At 38.9% G+C, this 18,841-nt stretch overlaps 1 protein-coding gene across 7 annotated transcripts in view; it reads right to left on the bottom strand.

The window, feature by feature from the left end:
* Positions 1-18,247, bottom strand: part of Slc38a9 (solute carrier family 38 member 9) — a 141,425-nt gene extending 123,178 nt beyond the window's left edge. For 2 of the 7 annotated variants that reach the window (XR_015442282.1, XM_087189382.1), the window contains exons 1-2: positions 18,068-18,247; positions 14,943-15,083 (exon numbers count right to left, since the gene is read on the bottom strand). Coding sequence is in view for 3 of the 7 variants with exons in the window: in XM_087189382.1 (XP_087045508.1) it covers positions 14,943-15,049 (107 nt within the window). In the remaining 4 variants the exon portion in view is untranslated. Of the gene's footprint in view, positions 1-373; positions 460-9,728; positions 14,625-14,942; positions 15,084-17,787 lie in introns of those variants that run through there. The other 5 variants (XM_087189387.1, XM_087189383.1, XM_087189386.1 and 2 more) reach the window with 4 other exon arrangements.
* Between the last annotated feature and the right edge of the window lie 594 nt (positions 18,248-18,841).

Below are 18,841 nucleotides of genomic sequence, written 5' to 3' on the forward strand. Positions count from 1 at the left end.
CCCTGACTAGAATCCACTGCTAGTTGCATGGCATGTTACAGTATTCAGCAGACCAGTCCCAGAATAACAGAACAGCCTGGTTAAGGCAAGAGTCCAAGATGAAACCTGCTCTGCCAACTGGCTCCTATCAACTTTTACATACAGGAAAGTTTTATAAGCAAAATACAAGCTATATTTTAGGAAAAAAGAAAATAAGCAATGCTAGAAAAGGTATGTTGAAATAGGAACTTTCACACATGGCTGGTAGGAGTGTATGAAGTAGGATCAGAAAATACAGTGAATGTTAAGTATTTTTTTAAAGGCATTTTTTACAATAAAAGACACACTGCCATCAGTCCCCCTCAAGGTACTCCCTCTTAATTCAAACACATACATTCCACGGTTCTTGTCACTTTCTGAAGCAGTTCTCAAAGTCCCCTTCTATGAGTGTCTTTATGTTGCTGTAGTTGACTCGATGTCCTGAAATTGATTCAAAACATTTAGCTTTCATGGTCTTCAGAACTGGTACATAAGGTGAATGAAGACACACCATAATGTTTTTACAAGCCTGCCTTTCCTTTGGATGGCATGCAGTGGCGGCATTCACCATATGTTTGATCACACCTCATAAAGACATTCACAAAAGGAGACTTTCAGAATTGCTTCAAAAAGTGGTGAGAATGATAGGTTAAGTGTGTTTGAAGCAAGGGAGACTACTTTGAGGGAGATAAGTGGCAAGTATCTTTTACAGTAATAGATATTTTAAAAAATTATCATTTACCAAATATATAAACTGGTACACTCTTTCTAGAAGGTAATTTGGCTCTAGGTATCAAAAGCCTTAATTGTGGTTTTTTCTTTGTATTTCCATTTTTATTGCAATAAAATATACAAAACAAAACCATTACCATTTTAGCCTTATTAAATACACATTTTAGTGTCATAAATTATATTATATATGTTGTGATACTATCAGTATCATACACACTCAGGAACTTTTTATGTTCCAAACTTAAAACTGACACTCACTTTTAAAGTCACCTGTTCATTTTACCACTCAAGTTGGGCAAACACCATCTTACTATAAAAATCATAAGAAATTAAAGCTATGATGTTTCAAAAATAATGAGACCAAGGGGATGTGATTTACAAGTTCAGATACCATTTTCTTAACTCAATATTTTAAATTATACTTAATTAGCATATGTCAATGATATGTATTTTACATATCCTTTTGTTTAATTACTTAAATTTTTTTATTGGTACATTTCTTAATTGTGTTTTTACCATTTATTTTAATAATTATATTTTTAGATTATTAGGTCACAATACAGTATAAAATTATGAAGAAACTGCTAATCATAGCATTGTTTAATTAAAATTGCAAACAGAGCTTAATATCCAAACATATCCTTAGATTATACACAGGTAAATAATGCATATTTAAGACAATACTTAGAATTACTAACATGGACAAATGCCTATAACAATTTCTTTTTTGGCATCTCAGGGATTCATTAGGACAATTTTTATTGTAAAACTTTTTACTATTCTTTGAAACCTGGTGCTTTCCCCTTGTCTACCAAACTTAGCCTGTTTCTATCCCTAGGGTTTGTGCTACCTGTGGTTTTTGGATCAGTTTGTCAAAAGACAATAGGTTTGCTTCAGGGGATGACATTTAGGAAGAGGTTAGTAATTGCTTTGCTGTTTTATTGTCCAAAGAGCTATTTTGATGAGAATCTTCTAGAAGCAATTGTAGGTGTGGAGTGAAATAAAAGTGTGTGGACTTTACTTTTTTAACATCTCTAGAAACAATGCAAGAGGTATTCCTAGGGGTCCAAGAAATAGGAAGTACCAGACCCTATGGTTGCTTACACTTGAGCCCCTGGAGTTTGTCTTGGCAAAGGATTATTCAGCAGACTAGAGCCCAATGATCTGGACCCATGGATTGTTTTTTGTTTTTGTTTTTGTTTTTTTGGTACTGGGGATCAAACTTAGGAACTTTTGCCTGTGAGGCAGGTGGTGGAACTACTGAACTAAATTCCCAGCCCCATGGATTGTTTTTATAATAAAGTTTTAGTTGAACATAGCCAGGCCCATGTGACTATGTATTATTTGTGGCAACTTTCACACCACAATAGCAAAGTTGAGATCAAATGCCCACAAAACGTAAAATATTTATTATTTGGTCCTTTGTAGAAGAAATTTGCCAATGCCAGCCCTAGATCACTGAAGGCCCCTTAGGGACTTACAGTTGGTAAAGAAGCTTCTTCCTTCATGCCCCTTCTAGGTGTTGGGAGCATCTAAATAGTTTTTTCCTTTAGAAATGTTTATAACCAGATGTTCCAAGGCTTCATCCAGCTTAATTCCCTATAAAATTTATCCCTTACACATTAAAAACAAAGAAACCTTACCTCTTACATGTGTCCCAAGACTTTGCAGGAGACTAAGATTAAGGCAAGTGGACTAATTAATGTGGTGTAGAAAATCTCAAGACAACCCAATATTCAGGGTGTGACACAGGTTCTGATGACTGCTTTTAGCCAGATTTATAGTGAGAATCAAGGGCAAAAAAACAGAGCAGAGCAACTGAAACAACTTGAATTTTTGGCTCAAAAGGAACCACTTGTAAAGTTGGGGTAAAAGGAGGTGTGGTTATTGAGAAGATTACCATCATTAAAAAGAAATCAAATAGGAGCCTGGGATTTAGCTCAGTGGTGCTGCACAAGTGCAAGGTCCTGAGTTCGGTTGCTGGTACAGTGGTGGGGGTGGGGTGAAGAAACCAAGTACTTTGTACAGGGCAAGAAGAAAGGTGCCTTGAGGGCATCTTAGAAATCGCAAACTCTATTCATCACAGGGTAAAGGTGCAAAAGCACAAATATTTCATCTAAGAAGAAAGTCCCTGGGTCCCTTGATTAATCAAGAAGGGCTGCCTAGGAAACTGGTCTCTAGAATTCATTTCATAGTGTGTAGCCATCCAGGCACTCAAGAGACCACTGTCGCCATGTTCCAAGGGGGCATGACTACTGCTCCCACTGGCACCAGACCCTGGTGTCATTCAGTAATAGTAGTTTTACTGGCATGCAGAATATGAGTTATGAGGTCAGAAAGGCTTCCACCCTGATTTCAAAGGAAGGCCTGGAAGGTCAGGTAGGAGCCCCTGAGAAGGCAGTGTGTTAAGCTCTGGTAATGAAGCTGTGGAGATGCCAAGAATCTGCTCAGGAAAGCTGCAGGCAGCAAGCGAGGTAGTCCAAGAGTGCAACAAGCACGGTCACTGGGACGGGTCCATCCAAATCCTCTGGAACTAATACCCCAGCACTGTGTATCCTGCATGCCAGACAATGAAGCTGCAGGACTTAATGTTTGCCCAACTGGGTTTTGGTCTTACTTAACTCTTTCCTACTACTCTGTTCCTCCTTTTGGAATAAGAATCTTTACCCTATGCCATTGTATCTTTGTTTTTTTGTTTTGTTTTGTTTTTTACAGAGATTCACAGTTAAAAGTTTGCCTTAAGTTTCAGAAGAGACTTTAACCTGGAATTCTAAAAATGCTAGAAGTATTGAGACTCTGGGTAAAGAATTATTGCATTTTTTGGTTGCATGCAAGATAGTTATATCATGTTAGGCAGAATTATTAACTAACAATTAATTGACAAGGGGTGGGATGTGATGGTTAAGCTTAATTGTCAGTTGGGCCGGGGATTTAGCTCAGTGGTTCCACCACCTGCATCACAAGCGCAAGGTCTTGAGTTCGATCCCCGGTACCAAAAAAAAAAAATTACCAGAAGAGTAAAACATATTTGAGCCGGGGATTTAGCTCAGTGGTTCTGGCGCCTGCCTCGCAAGCGCAAGGTCCCAAGTTTGATCCCTGGTACCAAAAAAAAGAAAAGAAAACAAACAAACAAAGCTTAATTGTCAGCCTGACTGGCTGGGAGTCACCTAGAAGATTAGTACACTTTTGAGTATGTCTGACTGGGTCATAGAGGCATTATGTTGGTTACTATAGATGGTCCCTGGCCCCTTCCTCTTGGGAATTTGTTAGGTTTGTATCTAGATGTCCCCCAAAGCCTCATGCCCTCATAGGTGGGGCTTGTGAGTGTTAGGTATTTTGTCCCAGCAACAAGAAAAGTAACTAAGATTTTGGTATCAGGAGTGAGGCCATCCTGTGATGTTACATGGCCATGTGGTTCAGAAGTCTTTGGAACTGGCTTGTGGAAATAGTTTGGGAAGGGTTAGAGATGCCAGTTGAAGAATGTAATGTCCTGGAATGCTGTAAGCTAAAATTGATGGGAGATTCTAGTCAGAGCTTAGAAGACCAGAATGGTGATAGAAATGCTGTTGGTAAAGACCAGGCTCAGGAAGTTTCAGTTAGAAACAAGTACTGGATTGGCTGTTGGACTCCAGACCATGTGTGTTAGGCTCTGGCAGAAAATTTGTCTGCATTTTGGTCTTGTCTAGAAACTTTGCCTGAGACTGAGATTAAGGACAGCACACTAATTAATCTGGAGGAAGAAATTTGAAAACAGTCTAATGCTGAGGCTGTGGCATGGCTACTGTTGGGGCCTTTTAGCCATATCTATGTTGAGAATCAAGGACAAAGGGCCCAACAGAATGATTTAAAAAGTTTAGAATTTGACCAGAAAGAAAACTCCAGAAAGTTAAAGCCTGCAAAGATGGAGCAAAGGAGAACTTGGTTGCTGAAAAGGAAAAAGACAATTGAAAAGATGGCCAGAGGACATCACAAGAACCAGGAAGACGGCAGCCTTTGAGCCTCAAACTTAGGTGAAAGACTTTGCTTTGAGAAGAGAGCTCCAGAGTACCTTGTTCCAGAATGGCAGCAGCCTAGAGAATTTGTTCCTTGGGATTAGGTTCACAGAACTCAGCAATCCAGGCACTCTACCCCTACAGGCAAGAGAGGAGGAAGCCCGGCTGTTGCTCCAGCTAATGGAAGACCTTGGCATTATTCATGTGGTGCTAGTTTTAGGAGCATGCAGAACGCAAGTGCTGTGAGGTCAAATTTCAGAAAAAGGCCTGGGAGGCCAGGGAGTACGCTGCTGAGAGGGCAGTGTGTGAAGCTGTTAGTGTGAAGCCTGTATGTTATATTATTAGATCACTGACTGAAATTATAATAGTTCTGGGTGTGGCTGAATGGATTTACTGAATACAGAATCCTCACCCTTAGTGTGAGTGACACCACCCAAAAAGCTTGTAGTTTGGATAGGATAAAACAGAAAGGGAGGCTTGCTTGGCTGCTGCTGCTTTGCTGCCTTCTGCCTGCTGGGCCATAGCCTGTTTCTCCTCTGTGATGACCTTCTTCCATGCCATCCTGCCCTGCAACCAGTTGAGAATGGACTGAAACTTCTACAAGCTGTGAGCCGAAATAAACCTTCCCTCCTTTAACTTCTGAGTATTTGATTTTTGTCCCAGCAATGAGGAAATTAACTAAGACAGAATTGTTCCCCTGCTCTGCTTCCCAGTCACCATGAACTAAGCAGCATTGCTCTGGCATGCCCTGTACCATGATGCTCCTGCCTCAGAACCAGCTGACTAAGGACTGTATCTTCTGAGACCATGAGCCAAATAAACCTCTCCTCCTTTAAACTGAGGGTATCAACAATGGGAAAGCTGATTAATACAGTATGTTTTCCAATGAAAAATGAGTTCTCAAGGTACACATCTATATATATATATATGATTTTAAAAAATATTTTTAACCCTTTATCAGAGCCCTGGCCCTTGCTGGAGGGAAAGACTGTGTGTTTGAGCAAAGTGTCTGGCATACAGTAGAGAATTAATGAATGCTGACAAAATAAAGGGATAGAGGAAGAAAGAGACAGGAGAAAGTAGGAAAAAGAGAAGAGGGAGGGAAAGAGAGAAGATTGGATATGGGGAATCAAAAGAGAAAAGCAAGAAGGCAAGCCTGCAGACAGCATATTAAATTATATATACTCTATGGTCTCATCTAAAAACATCACATAAAAGGCAACTAGGAAGAAAGTTTTAACAATCTTTGCTTCTATGTGATGGGACTATATTTATTTGTTTCTAGTTTCTTCCAGAATCATTTTTATACACTTTCCCCAAGTGCTTCCCTAACTAGAAAACAACAACAAAAACAAAAAACCAAACCAAAGCAAGAAGTAGTACTTGCTGTACTTAACAAGATGTTTGTGGGCCAGGGATTTAGCTCAGTGGTTCCGGCACCTGCCTTTCAAGCGCAAGGACCCGATTTCGATCCCTGGTACCAAAACAAAAACAAAAACAAAAAAACAAGATACTTGCATTTCACGTGTCTTCATGAATTTAATGTTTGGTTTTAAGTCTGTTTGTTAAAAGAAGCCTCATTATTTGGCTTCACTGGTTTTATAGCATCATTGCATTATTGGACTAAAACCCTTTTGACTAAATATATGATTAGATATGTTATGATATTGAGCAGACAGAGAAAGATAGTAATCTAACCCTTCATACCCCTTCAACCCAACAAAACACACTTTTGACATGGCCCTAATAAGTACTAATCAAATCCAAACAGGCTCCCTCCTCCTTCAGGCTTTTCCAAATAATATTAATGAGACAGGGAGAGAAGAAGATAAAGCACACTAACTTCTAGGCAAGTAAACAAAAAGTAAAATCATAACAAGACAGATCTAGGAAAGAGAGATGTGATTCAGTCAAGTAGATAATAGGTACAAGAGGACAGTTAAGCAAACAAAGATATCTGGAAGGAGATGAAGAAGGAAAAATTTAAAAGAACAACAAATTTGGGAGAATAAAAGGATCCCGATGAGACTAGAAATAAGATTCTAATCTAAGAAAGTCATATTTATTTATTTTTATTTTTTATTTTTTATTTTTTTGGTACCAGGGATTGAACTCGGGTCCTTGTGCTCGCGCAGCAGGTGGCGAAACCACTGAGCTAAATCCCCGGCCCTAAGAAAGTCATATTTAGACTGAAGGCATCTCTAACTCCAAGGCTAAGATTCTTCTCTTTAAGAATTTACTAAAGAGGGGCCAGGGATTTAGCTCAGTGGTTCCGCTGCTTGCCTCGCAAGCGCAAGGTCCCATGATCCCCAGTAGCAAAAAAAAAAAAAAGAATTTACCAAAGAGATACATAGTTCTTACGGGAAAAAATAACAGTGGAATGTGGGAGAAAAGAGATGTAAGTCAGCTCATGTAGGAAAGAAGAAAGGTAGAGAGAAAAGGGAGCAGGGAAAAATCAGAGGAAGAAAGGAAAGGGTATGGAAGGAATCCTTGTCCATATATTTAACATTAATGATAAGTTCCTGAAAATATGATTTATTTAGCTCTGGAAACCAACCCTCCTGAGAAAACTAACCTTCCTACCTACTTTTCTTCTGCTCTGCTTCCCTCTTCCTCTCCCTTTCCTGCTTTCTTCCTTCCTGTATGGAAGCCTTATGCTTGCTAAGCCATAGACCTGGCCCAAGCTCTTCTATTTTGTTGTACATCTATATAATCCCTGTATTGGTCACCTTCTTGTTCCTGGGACAAAATACCTGACAAAACTTAAAGGAAGAGAGATTTATTTGCCTCACAGTTTCAGGGTGTTCAGTCCATGGTTGGCTGGCTCCAAGGCACAAATGGCATGATTGAAGGGTATGGCAGAGGACAACTGTTTACCCCAGGGCAGCCAGGAAGCAAAGAGAGAAGAAGGAGCCAGGGACAAATAATTTACCCTTCTAGGTCATGTCCCCAGTGACCTACCTTCTCTGACCAGGTCCCACCTCCCAATAGCACACTGACCATGAGCATATTAGTGGACTGATCCACTGATGAGTATGGTCCCTCCACAATTCAATCACCTTCCAAAAACCCTATCTCTGAACATATGACTTTAAGAGGATATTTTAGGGTCAGGGATTTAGCTCAGTGGTTCTGCTGCCTGCCTCACAAGTGCAAGGTCCCGAGTTCAAGCCCTGGTACCAAAAAAAAGAGGACATTTTAGGTTTAAACCATAACAATCCCCAACTACAAAATCAACAAGTCTCAGTAATCATTTCTAATCATTGTTACTGGGCCACAATCCACTCTCACCCATTCTAGATAAACTCACTTTGCTTTTAGTGATTTTTTTTGTCCTCTCCACTCTCTTTACAGCTACAAGTACCAGAGAGTCAAATCAAGCTGCTCTACAGTGACAATATTAATAACAAGTGAACAGAAAGAGACCAGTTTACAGATGCACAGTCTTGTACACATTCTGAAAAAAGTATGTCTGAAAGACATGAGAAATCCTATGTATTTTAAATATCTACTTCTTCCATTATTATTAGTGCACTTAAAATATTACCAGTTGGAAAAATCTTGAACTTTTAAGTTAGCATTTTATATTTCCAGGATTCTCCATGTTAAAAATGCAAATCACTATGGAAAAGTAATGGACTAAGTTTCTGTCACATCAGATTGTTTTCCATTCTAACACCAAAGTGACAAGAAAACAGAAGAACAGGACAGATAAATACTGGTGGATACAGGGTGTAAGAAAAGTATGGTGTATAAAGCATTCCTGGGAGGTTAAGCCTGAATGAACTCCTGCCTTGGGTGACACTGGGAATACAGAAAAAATGAAACCCCTTGGTCCTGAGAAAAGTAAAAGAAGAAACTAAGGAAGACTGAAAAAGAAAGAAAAGGCTCAAAAGCTAATGAATCATTTCACAATTTGGACCTAGGCTAACTGGAATGGTAAACTCCTCCAGGGCATAGTTCAAGACCAGCACCAGAATATGAAGCAATTCTGAATACCAGCTCTATTTTTGGTAACCATAAAGTCTGCGAAGAGCAAGAAAACAATTTCTTAGATTGGCAATTGCCAATGGAATATATAAAATACAATATGAGAGATTTCTAAACCTTTTTTTCTCCATACATATTCTTTACTCTACCTCAAACAAGGTGAAAAATAAAGAGAGGGGAAGCACACTGAGTAAAAAGAAGACCTGGACAGTATGAAAAAGTTCCCCAAAGGATTCAAATGATTATGATATTTATATTCTTCTCCTATAAAGGCAAGGTCCTTCATCTAAGTTTAGACCTTATTTCCATGAAAATGATTAGCAGATCCACCATACTATCCTTCAGTCCACTGCAGTTATTAAAATTTTTGCCATTGAACTACTTGCTACATATAAGGTTTTAAGTGCCACCTGGTGGAATAGGAAGACACATGCTAAACTGAAGTACACAATCTACAAATACCAAGAGTTCTATACTCTTGATAGACAAAGATAGATTCCCAAAGTGTGATGACACATAAAACAAGTTTAGGTGCCACAGCATAAATACTATGTTAAGTAGTTGGTATTGGCTGCAATGTATAGTAAGAAAAAACTATAAACAACACTTCAAATCCATCATTTCACAAATATGTGATGGTGATAAACCCTGAGTTAAAAAAGTAAATAGATTTTTAAGAAACATTTAACTTATATTTCATATGTGGTACCCAGATATTACCAAAGTCATAAGATGACTTTAAAGTGATGGTTTAGGAAACAGTTGTCTAAGTTGATGCTTCTAATAGATCTTTTTCACTCAATGTGTTGTTGGGTTTCACTTACAAATACACAATAAAGTAACCCATATTTTAACAGAAACAATGTTCCATGGTATTCGCACTTTTTTTCCTCATAAAATAGTTTCTTTTCTTAAACAGAAACTATTTCACAAGAAAATTAGCATTAAGGACTGCTAAGTTCTTATACGTATCTGCCTTCTTTAAAACATGCTTACCTAGGTAGTTATGCCATAACTGTAAACAGTTGATGCCTTCTCTTTTTGACAAGTTTCATTATAGCAACTATATTTCCATTAAATCTACCCTGTTAAATTTTCACAGCACTGTTTGAACTCCTGCCTATTTACTGAAATGGAATGCACTTTAATGACCTATGTTCTATTGTCATAGTGGTCAATTATTTATCATAGAATTTAGAGGTTTCAAGAAAACCCTAAGCATTCATTAGTGCTAATATTTACTAACACTGAAACATACAAGTGAGAATCACAAGATTAACTCATTATCTTTTCTGATGACTACTATAAATGACAAAGATATATTTTTCATGTGATAAAGTTTACAGAATGGAAACAAAATTAACAAGATAAGTTTATATCAATCCTTCCTCATCTCCTCTATTGAGAATTACTGAACACTTAACTAAATTAGGATTCTGCTAACAGCAAAAAGGGGTCACTAAATAATTATACAGGGTATTACCTTACAGTATCTGCCACACTGTCCTACCTCAGGTACTCAATTTCAGTTTTTTTGTTTTGTTTTGTTTTTGGTATCGGGGATTGACCTCAGGTCCTTGTGCTTGCCGGGCAGAAGGCAGAACCACTGAGCTAAATCCCCAGCCCCAAGCACTCAACTTCTATCAAAAGGGGCAATCTCTCTCAGTTTTCTATCTATACCCCTGGACTGCATTTATACATACATTATATAAGATGTGTTATTTTATCCAAATGCTGGCAGTCTATACATACTGCTCTGTACTTCACTTTTATCACTTAACAAAACAAGTTGTAGAAGTTGCTCCATTTTGATATGTAATAAAGTCCCTTCCTTTTTGATAGGATGAAATATATTTCATTTTATGAGTGTGCCATAATTAATTTATCCAGTCCTATAAGAAAAAACATTTTGGTTGCTTTCAATATTTGCTATTATAAAAAATACTATACTAACAACTGTGTACATACGTCATTGTGAATTAGTACTTAAAAGTGAAACTACTGGTCCATATAAGCTTTGGAATTTGCTGCTGGCATTTTTTGAAAAAAATCACATTGCATTTATGGATTAAAATTTAAAGAGCATGACATCTTTATTTTAGAATCTTTCCACTGACAGTAAAATACGCCTTTTAATTATGTCATATGTTACTGATTCTAAGGTAGACATTTAAATATTTCTAAATAAGGATCTAGCTTATTATCTAGAACACCTTTTAATTTACTGTTAGGTAGGTGGCAATTTGAACAACAGTTATTCTGTATGGCATGACAAATAACTACCATCCCTGGTCATTTCAGTAGTCAAATCATTTGAGGAAGAAACACGAGTAATGTTTTTAAAAGCAAACCTGTGACACCTTCTGGTAAGATCAGGAAAGTGCAAGTATCAAAACAAAATGTAGTCAGTGATTTGGAAGGAAAATCAAGAAATGCCACATCAATAATAGCACAAAGGACAATTCTGTGTGGGAGCTAACACACCAACTTTGTTGACTCCAGGTCAAAAAGTGATTCAAAAGAATCAGATTCTAAGTATGAATTGTCACTAATATCTTACCTGATATATTTGTATCTATTTTCTTTTCATAATTGCACAAGAGATAAATGATAAAATATTAAATACAGAGCTGACGGCTGGGCCGAACGGAGCAGGCAGGGCCGAGTAGGGCCGAGCGGTTGCAGGCTGACCGGGACCTGCTTGCTCAGGCTTGCTCCACCAGCTTTCCACCAGCCACCAGGACAGGGTGAGGAGGTCACCCACCCCCTCACCAGCTGATGGCTGGGCTGCGCGGGTGCCTCCAACAATACACCACCACCACCACCCCCCTGGCCTCTGGCCTTTTGGCTGTGCAGCTACTTCGTTACACACTGCAGAGGCACAGGGGGACAAAAGCCATTGTCCTGAGCTCCAGAAGCGAACAACAGAGAGAGTGCCTGTCTCAGGCTCCCTGATGAAAACAAGCCCACTAGAAAAGTGAAGGGAATCTCTGCAGTAAAGGCAGACCAGACCACCATGATTGGTAAATTGGAGGGATTATCAGCTCCCATTGGAAACTGGACTTTCTTCAGGGGAAAAGCAGCTGAAACCTGCAGTAGAAACTTGCAGAGTACAACCCTGCAGGAGGCCAGGGAGCTCAACTTGGGACTTGCAGCCAGAAATCTGCCTGAATCTCACGGGTCTGTCACTGGCTTACTGAGACTCATTGACTTATAACTGCCCACTGCTGCCCACATTGTCTATTGTGACAGCAGAGACACACCTTAAAGGAGGCCCTTTATTTTTTAAAGGTGATAGATTAATAACTACCACAAATTGTCATTCTTTAAGAGGTATCTGATGCTATGGTGTTGCTGATTGTATGACTTGGGCTAAAGTGTCGTGATTGATCTGAACAGTTTTCCTTCCTGGTATAATGAAAATGAGATAGCCTCAGAGTCATTAGAGACTCAAAACCTAAAGACCAGCTATATCTGGTAGACACCTCTGAGAAGCAATCATTCCATAAGGGTTTTAAATAGATCAACAAAGATACTTACAATAAACAACTTCATAATGTCAACCCAGGAACTAAACCAGGGACAGTACCAAAAACAAAAATGAGAAGGCATTTAAGCAAGTCACAAACCCAGACTTCCATCCCACAAAAGGCAATTTCTGGGGGAAATGAGGTACAAAAGTCTGATAATCAACCACCTGGACACCCTGAACTGATAGGACAGGAAGCAACAAAACAGATGAATGAGGCTCTAGAAAAATTCAAAGCAGAAATAATCTCCCAGATAACTACAGAGATGGTGAGCAGAGTGAAAGACATGATTAGAGGCTCTAGAACAGAAACTGATAAAAACAGATGAGCTCAGAAACATGCTGGAAGCCAGGAGTGCCCAGCATAAGAAAGAAATGGAAACCATGATCGCCCAACATAAGAAAGAAATGGAATCCATGAAACAGATTCAAACAGATATTCAGGAGATTAAAATATTAAATACTTCTAAGAGTTCCTTCAGTAAATACAAAATAAACATTCTAACTCCTAAGAGATTATTTTACCAGAAGTATTGGTAGCAGTTTTTCTTAGCGTTATATTTTTAAAATGTAATTTATATTCATCATTATCTCAGATTTCATAAAATACTCAATTTTGTTTTATGTCTCTCATGAGCATTTAAAAGTTTTCTCATATAGATTTTGCACATTCTTAAGACTTTCAATGCATTTTTTCTTCCATTACATTTTCTCATTGGAAGGTTATTTATTTTGTGCCTATTTAGTGAGTTTTCTTACTATATGTTTGTGTGCATGTACATGTGTGGGTATATGTATGCATATATATATATATATTTTTAAACTGGGGATTGAACCCATAGCCTCACACATGCTAGGCACAAGTACTCTCTAGCCCAATATCTCTAGCCCAACTATTTATATATTTTCAGTGGATTCTTTTGGGTTTTCTAGGTATAAAGTGAAATAAAACTTAAATTCAAATTATGTAAACTCTCTGCTGACATTTAAATTCGAAGAAGGTAAAGACTTAAAAGATTGTGTTGGGACCGGGATTTAGCTCAGTGGTGCCGCCGCCTGCCTTGCAAGCACAAGGTCCTGAGTTCGATCCTCGGTACCAAAAAAATTAAAAAGTTATAAGATTGTGGAGTGTGTTTTTTTCTTCTTTTCTTTTTGTAGTAACAGGGATTGAACTCAGGATTTCACATATGCTAGCCAAACATTTTACTACTGAGCTACATCCTCAGTCTTTTTTTCTTTTTCTTTAAATTTTTTTTTTTTTTAATTTTGAGACAGGGTCTCACTAAGTTGCCCTGGCTGATCTGTGTCTATTACTTCTACTCTTGTATCTCCAGCACCTGGCATACTACCTTGAATAAAGCAGGTAATAAACACTTATTTAAGTGAATCAAGTGCATTTATAAAGTAATATTAATGCATGTCACTTTGTAAAACTTATCCCAACCCCTTCCCCAAGAGAGATTTTGAGTTCAGTCCAAAAAAAAAAAAATAATGGAAGTAGTATTCACAGCCTCTTCTCACATTCATTTATATTAACCCTGTAAGAAATGAGATTTTTTTTTCCTTAAATTCTTTTATTGGTACATTTTAGGTAAACAATACATCTACATTTATCATTGGATGCTTGTACCTGTACATGATGCATCTTGGTTCTTATTTTTTCCCCATTACCTGTGCGCCCTTCCCTATTTACATAGACTTTGTTTCCTTTTTTTTTTCTTTTCTCATAATTTTTCCTTTCCCTCCTTTCCTTTCCCCGTCCCCTCCCACCACCCCTACCCCTTTGGACCTTTTCTTCCTATTTCGAATTATCAATTATTCGTTTTAATCATTTTAATTCTTACTTACACTTTCAGTTTCTCACACTAAAGAAACTATTCGGTATTTACAAATGTGTGTCCTATTTATTTCACTTATGAGTATGGCCTCAATATGCATCCATTTAGCTATAAATGTCTCTAGTTACTTTTTCTTTATGGCTGAGTAGTACTCCATTTTATAAAAAAACACATCTTCTTTATTCACTTTCCAGTTGATGGGCACTTGGGCTGTTTCCAAGCTTTAGCTATTACAAACTGTGCTGCTATAAACATGGGTGGACATATATCACTGTGGTATGATTCTTTTAATTCTTTTGGGAAGATCCCCAGCAGGGGACTAGCTGCGTCAAATGGGACCTCTAAACCTAGTTTTTTGAGGTGTCTCCATACTGATTTCCACAGTGGTTGCACCAGTCTGCACGCCAACCAACAACGGAGACGATTTCCTTTCTCCCCACACCGCCGCCAGCATTTGTTATTGGCTGATGTCTTGACAGCAGCCATTCTTTCTGGGGTGAGGTGGAATCTCAGTGTTGTTTTCATCTGCATGAAATGAGATATTTTAAGCTGGGTGTGATGCTGTAATCCTAGTACTCTGGGAGCCTGAGGCAAGAGGATCAAAGAGCTTGAGCCTAGCCTGGGTAATTTAGTGACTTATCAAGACCCTACATTAAAAAAAGAAGAAAAAAGAGGGGCTGGGGATGTAGCTCAGTGCCAAGGTCCTGAGTTCAATTTCCAGTACCAGGAAAAGAAAAAGAAATTCGGTATTTTATACTCAGTTTTACATGTGTTAGGTTATAATTCATTATATTTCAGTCACTAAAAATTCTAATTATAAAATAAGTACCTTAAAACTCTTACCTTTTGGATCTTAGGTCTGATGAATCAAACTGGATATTCATTGGTCCAGGATTTACTTCATGATCTGCTTCAGAGATGAGGTGATGCCTATCATCCACATTTGTCATTTTTTTCAGATTCTAAGCACTGAGGAAGTTAGCCCTACATAAATCAGAAAAGATAAAAAACTTGGTTTAATTTTATAACATTTTACTATTTGTCAAAATATATTTGCATGCAAAAGAAATGGAAAAGTATAAGAATTTCCTAATGATGTCTTTAGTTTCTACCCCCTCCTCTAAGATTTCACTATGTTGCCCATGTTGGCCTTGAATCCCTGCACCCAAGCAATCCTCCTGCTTCAGCTCCCTGAGTAGCTAGGACTATAGGTATAGTAGCAGCCACTGTGCCTGGCTGCTAAAGATATTTCAAATGATTTTTATGCCTAATTTATCAGAAATCTGTTAATTTGAAATAGTTATTATTTTTCAGCTTAATAAAAAATAAGTAAGATAATCTATTTCTGGGAATAAAACAGGTTAGGTTGTTTGGGACTTCTCAGCTTTCAGAACTGAACTGTCAAATATAAATTTGGTTTTGTTGTTGTTTTTGTTCTGTGACCTGGAGACCTGAACTCAGGGCTTTCCCACTGAGCTACATCTCTAACCCTTTGTTTTCGAGAAGAAAGGGTCTTACTAAATTGCCCAGGCGGTACTTGAACTGGCAAACTTCCTAACTCAGCCTCCCAGAATGATAAGATTACAAGCATAGGCCATCATGCCCAGCTATCAATCTGCCTTTTATAAATTACCCAGTCTCAAATACTTTGTTAGAGCATCATAAACAGACTGAGACAGGTGCCAAAAGGGAATCAAGAGCTTACCTGATTTGAGTAATATTTCCAAGTTTTTTTAAAAAAATATTAGCACCTTACTGAAGCTTGTCTCCATAAAAAGCAACCAGAGGAAATCAGTGTGACAGTTTTTAAAGGTTTGTGACTACCAGTGTATCTCAAAGAGTAACAGCACTTTCCATATAAGGATCAGAAACTTCCTTTCAAAATTCTTTGCAAAAACAAATCTATAGGGCCAGGGATTTGGCTCAGTGGTTTTGCTGCCTGCTGTGCAAGCGCAAGAACCTGAATTTGATCCCTGGTACCAAAAAACCCACCTCAAAACAAAACAAAAAAATCTATAGTATTCTATGCTAAATGCTTCCATCAATTTGCAATAGAATACACTGGCTTGTGCCCAAATGTGACTGTGGATCTAACATATAAGTATTTACATGTTCTTTCTCAGAAACTGAAAATCAATATTACCTAATATACTTGCATATGTTTCAGACACTTTATTTATACTCAAGTTTATTAGGCCAGGTGTTGACAAATTGTTTTTTTGTAAAGGGCCAGACAGTAAATAGTTTAGCCTTTTCCAGCCACGTCTCTGCAAGTAATCAACTCTGCCTCTTATATGAAAGGCAATATATAAGTAAGTATGCATGGCTGTGTTCCAACAAAACTCCGTAAAGAGAAAACCTATCCATCACCAGGTGAAATTTGGTCAGTTTACCCACTTCTGCAGTGCGCCAATATAAAAGGAGCCACACCATAAAAAAGGCAGTCTGGTAGGAGCACTATGGTATGCACATCTGTTTTCTTATGTACAAGTCTTTAATTGTATTAAGTCCACTAGCAAACCTATCTAAGTTCCTTCCTTATGAATAATTTACTGGCCAGCTAACAGGAGCTAGAATACTCTAATTTTGATGTAACAGTTGGAACGTGCTTCTAATCTGATCAATTACTGCTTCAAGGGCTGTTAAATCTGACAGTGCTGAAGGTCAATGTGGATTTGAGCAATGCTCTTACCAAAAACCCTCTCCTCCCATACCAGATACACTAAGTGTTCTGAAGTTTTGTTAAGGCAATAAGGAAGAAAGAATACTAGCAAAGGAATGAAATTTAAGTATACTATGAAATCTGGGCCTGAGAGAAATTCTTAAATCTCTTGATGATTTTTTGAAACCTGTATGCTCATACATCCTTTTAAAAAGTACTAAAAACCATTATTTTAATATTTAATTCATATTGATAATCCTATCTTCTCATGATGCATTTATCTTTTATTGTAAATACTTAAGGTATTATAAAATCACAAGTAACAGTATATTATTTTATGTGTATAACAGATATGCAGTATGTAAGATTGTGAGAAGAAACGTAAGGTTAACTGTTCTCAGACCTCTAGTGGGCATAAATCAGGGAAAGAAAGGTACGTTTTATTATCCTAGAGGTATAAAAAGTATAGGTGACATATTTGCTATCAACCTTTTACTTAAGTATGAAAGTAGTATAAGCCAGATTTTTCTCCAAGCTATGACAAGGATACCTTTGACTTAATGAAAAGCTTAAAAACTTCAGCATTTGCCTATTATCAGATTATTATCAGGTCCCAGGGCATTAAAAAGAAAAAAGGAAGGGATACATGTTAGGGTTTGCAGATCTAATGATCTCAACGATGGAGAAAGGCATCGGGACAATTAGGTTTTAGCCAAGTTGGCCACAAATTGGTTTTCTCGTAATGACTGGGCTGCTCCAACTCGTGGACCTCAATTTTCTCATTTAAAAGGAAGAGAATCCCGTCCTCACGGCCCCAGTACTCTAAGACAGCTATCATATCATGCCACCCACTATCAAGATAACACACAAGTGAGTCGAGTGAAAAGCCTGCCCATCTTGGGGTTCCAGTTCAAGCCCAAACGGGCTTCCTCCCCCCCCCAAGCTCTTCCTAACTTGGAGTAAAGAAAGGCTCTCTATTCCTGCCATTCCCCTAATTCTCCCTCGTCCGGGGTTCGGGGTGCTCACCTGGCGTAGCCCTGCCTTTGCCCTAAGGCTTGAGCACCCCGCGGACTCCCCGACTTCACCGCACTCGAGCTGGGCGAAGCGCACGCCGGAGCAGTCTCCGCAACCGCGGCTTCGGCCTCACCGCTCTCTCCCAAGGAGCTCGAGTCCGCCCGCATCACAGACTAGCCAGCCCAGGTGACAGCCCGTTCCCCGGCAAGCTCAGCCCTCCCTTCGCCCGCCTTAACTCGTGCCTCACTCTCCCACGGGACGAGTTTGCAAGGCGACCGAAAGCTTGCTCTACCTGAGCCGGCCGAACCCTCAACCTCGGAGAACTGGGAGAGAAGGCTAGGATCCCTCCTCAGATCCTCACAATTCGCTGCCACCCGGCTACCGGTCCCCGAAACAGGAAGAGGCGATGGCCTACGCCGCGGGGGCCGGCGGGGGATGGAGTTCTGGGCACGACAAGCTGGCGGCCTCAGGCAACTCCAACGCCATGGACTACTACGACTCCCACAGGGCTCTGCGCCGCCCAGCACTCCTCCTGCTCAGCCCCACCCTGAGGCTTCACGCAAAGGACTCGCATATGTGCAGGTGCGGGCTGCATCTGCACTGAGGCATCTAGGCGGGCGTGCGCGCGGGGGGAGGGGGGATTTTAGCCCCCTCCTACCCGAAATTTTCCCCAAAGGCAACGAAACTACACAATATAAGTAAAATTAATGCGTTAGAAACCCCACAGTAAATTCCCCTTAAACCATATGGTAACCCTTAAATCCTTCCTTATGGGGAGCCAATGGCACTTAAAAAACAAACAAACAAGAAAAACCAGCAATGTATTCTAATGTGATCAAGAACCAAATTTAAAAATCCAAATCGAATTATAATGAGTGCCATATATTTTACATATAACGGCCCTTTTTAAGACTTTACTGTAATTCTGTAAGTGTAAATTATTCCCATTTTACAGGTAAAGAACTGGCCTTAAGTGACCTGCCAAACCCAAACAATTTCCAAATGGCAAAATATCTAGAATTCAACCCCACCAAGCACTGCCTCTGTCATTGAAGGCTTGGCAATT

The sequence above is a fragment of the Heterocephalus glaber genome, unplaced genomic scaffold, assembly GCF_053883595.1.
Source record: "Heterocephalus glaber isolate CG9 unplaced genomic scaffold, H.glaber_assembly_v1.0 deba00001538, whole genome shotgun sequence".
Classification (NCBI taxonomy): Eukaryota; Metazoa; Chordata; class Mammalia; order Rodentia; family Bathyergidae; genus Heterocephalus; species Heterocephalus glaber.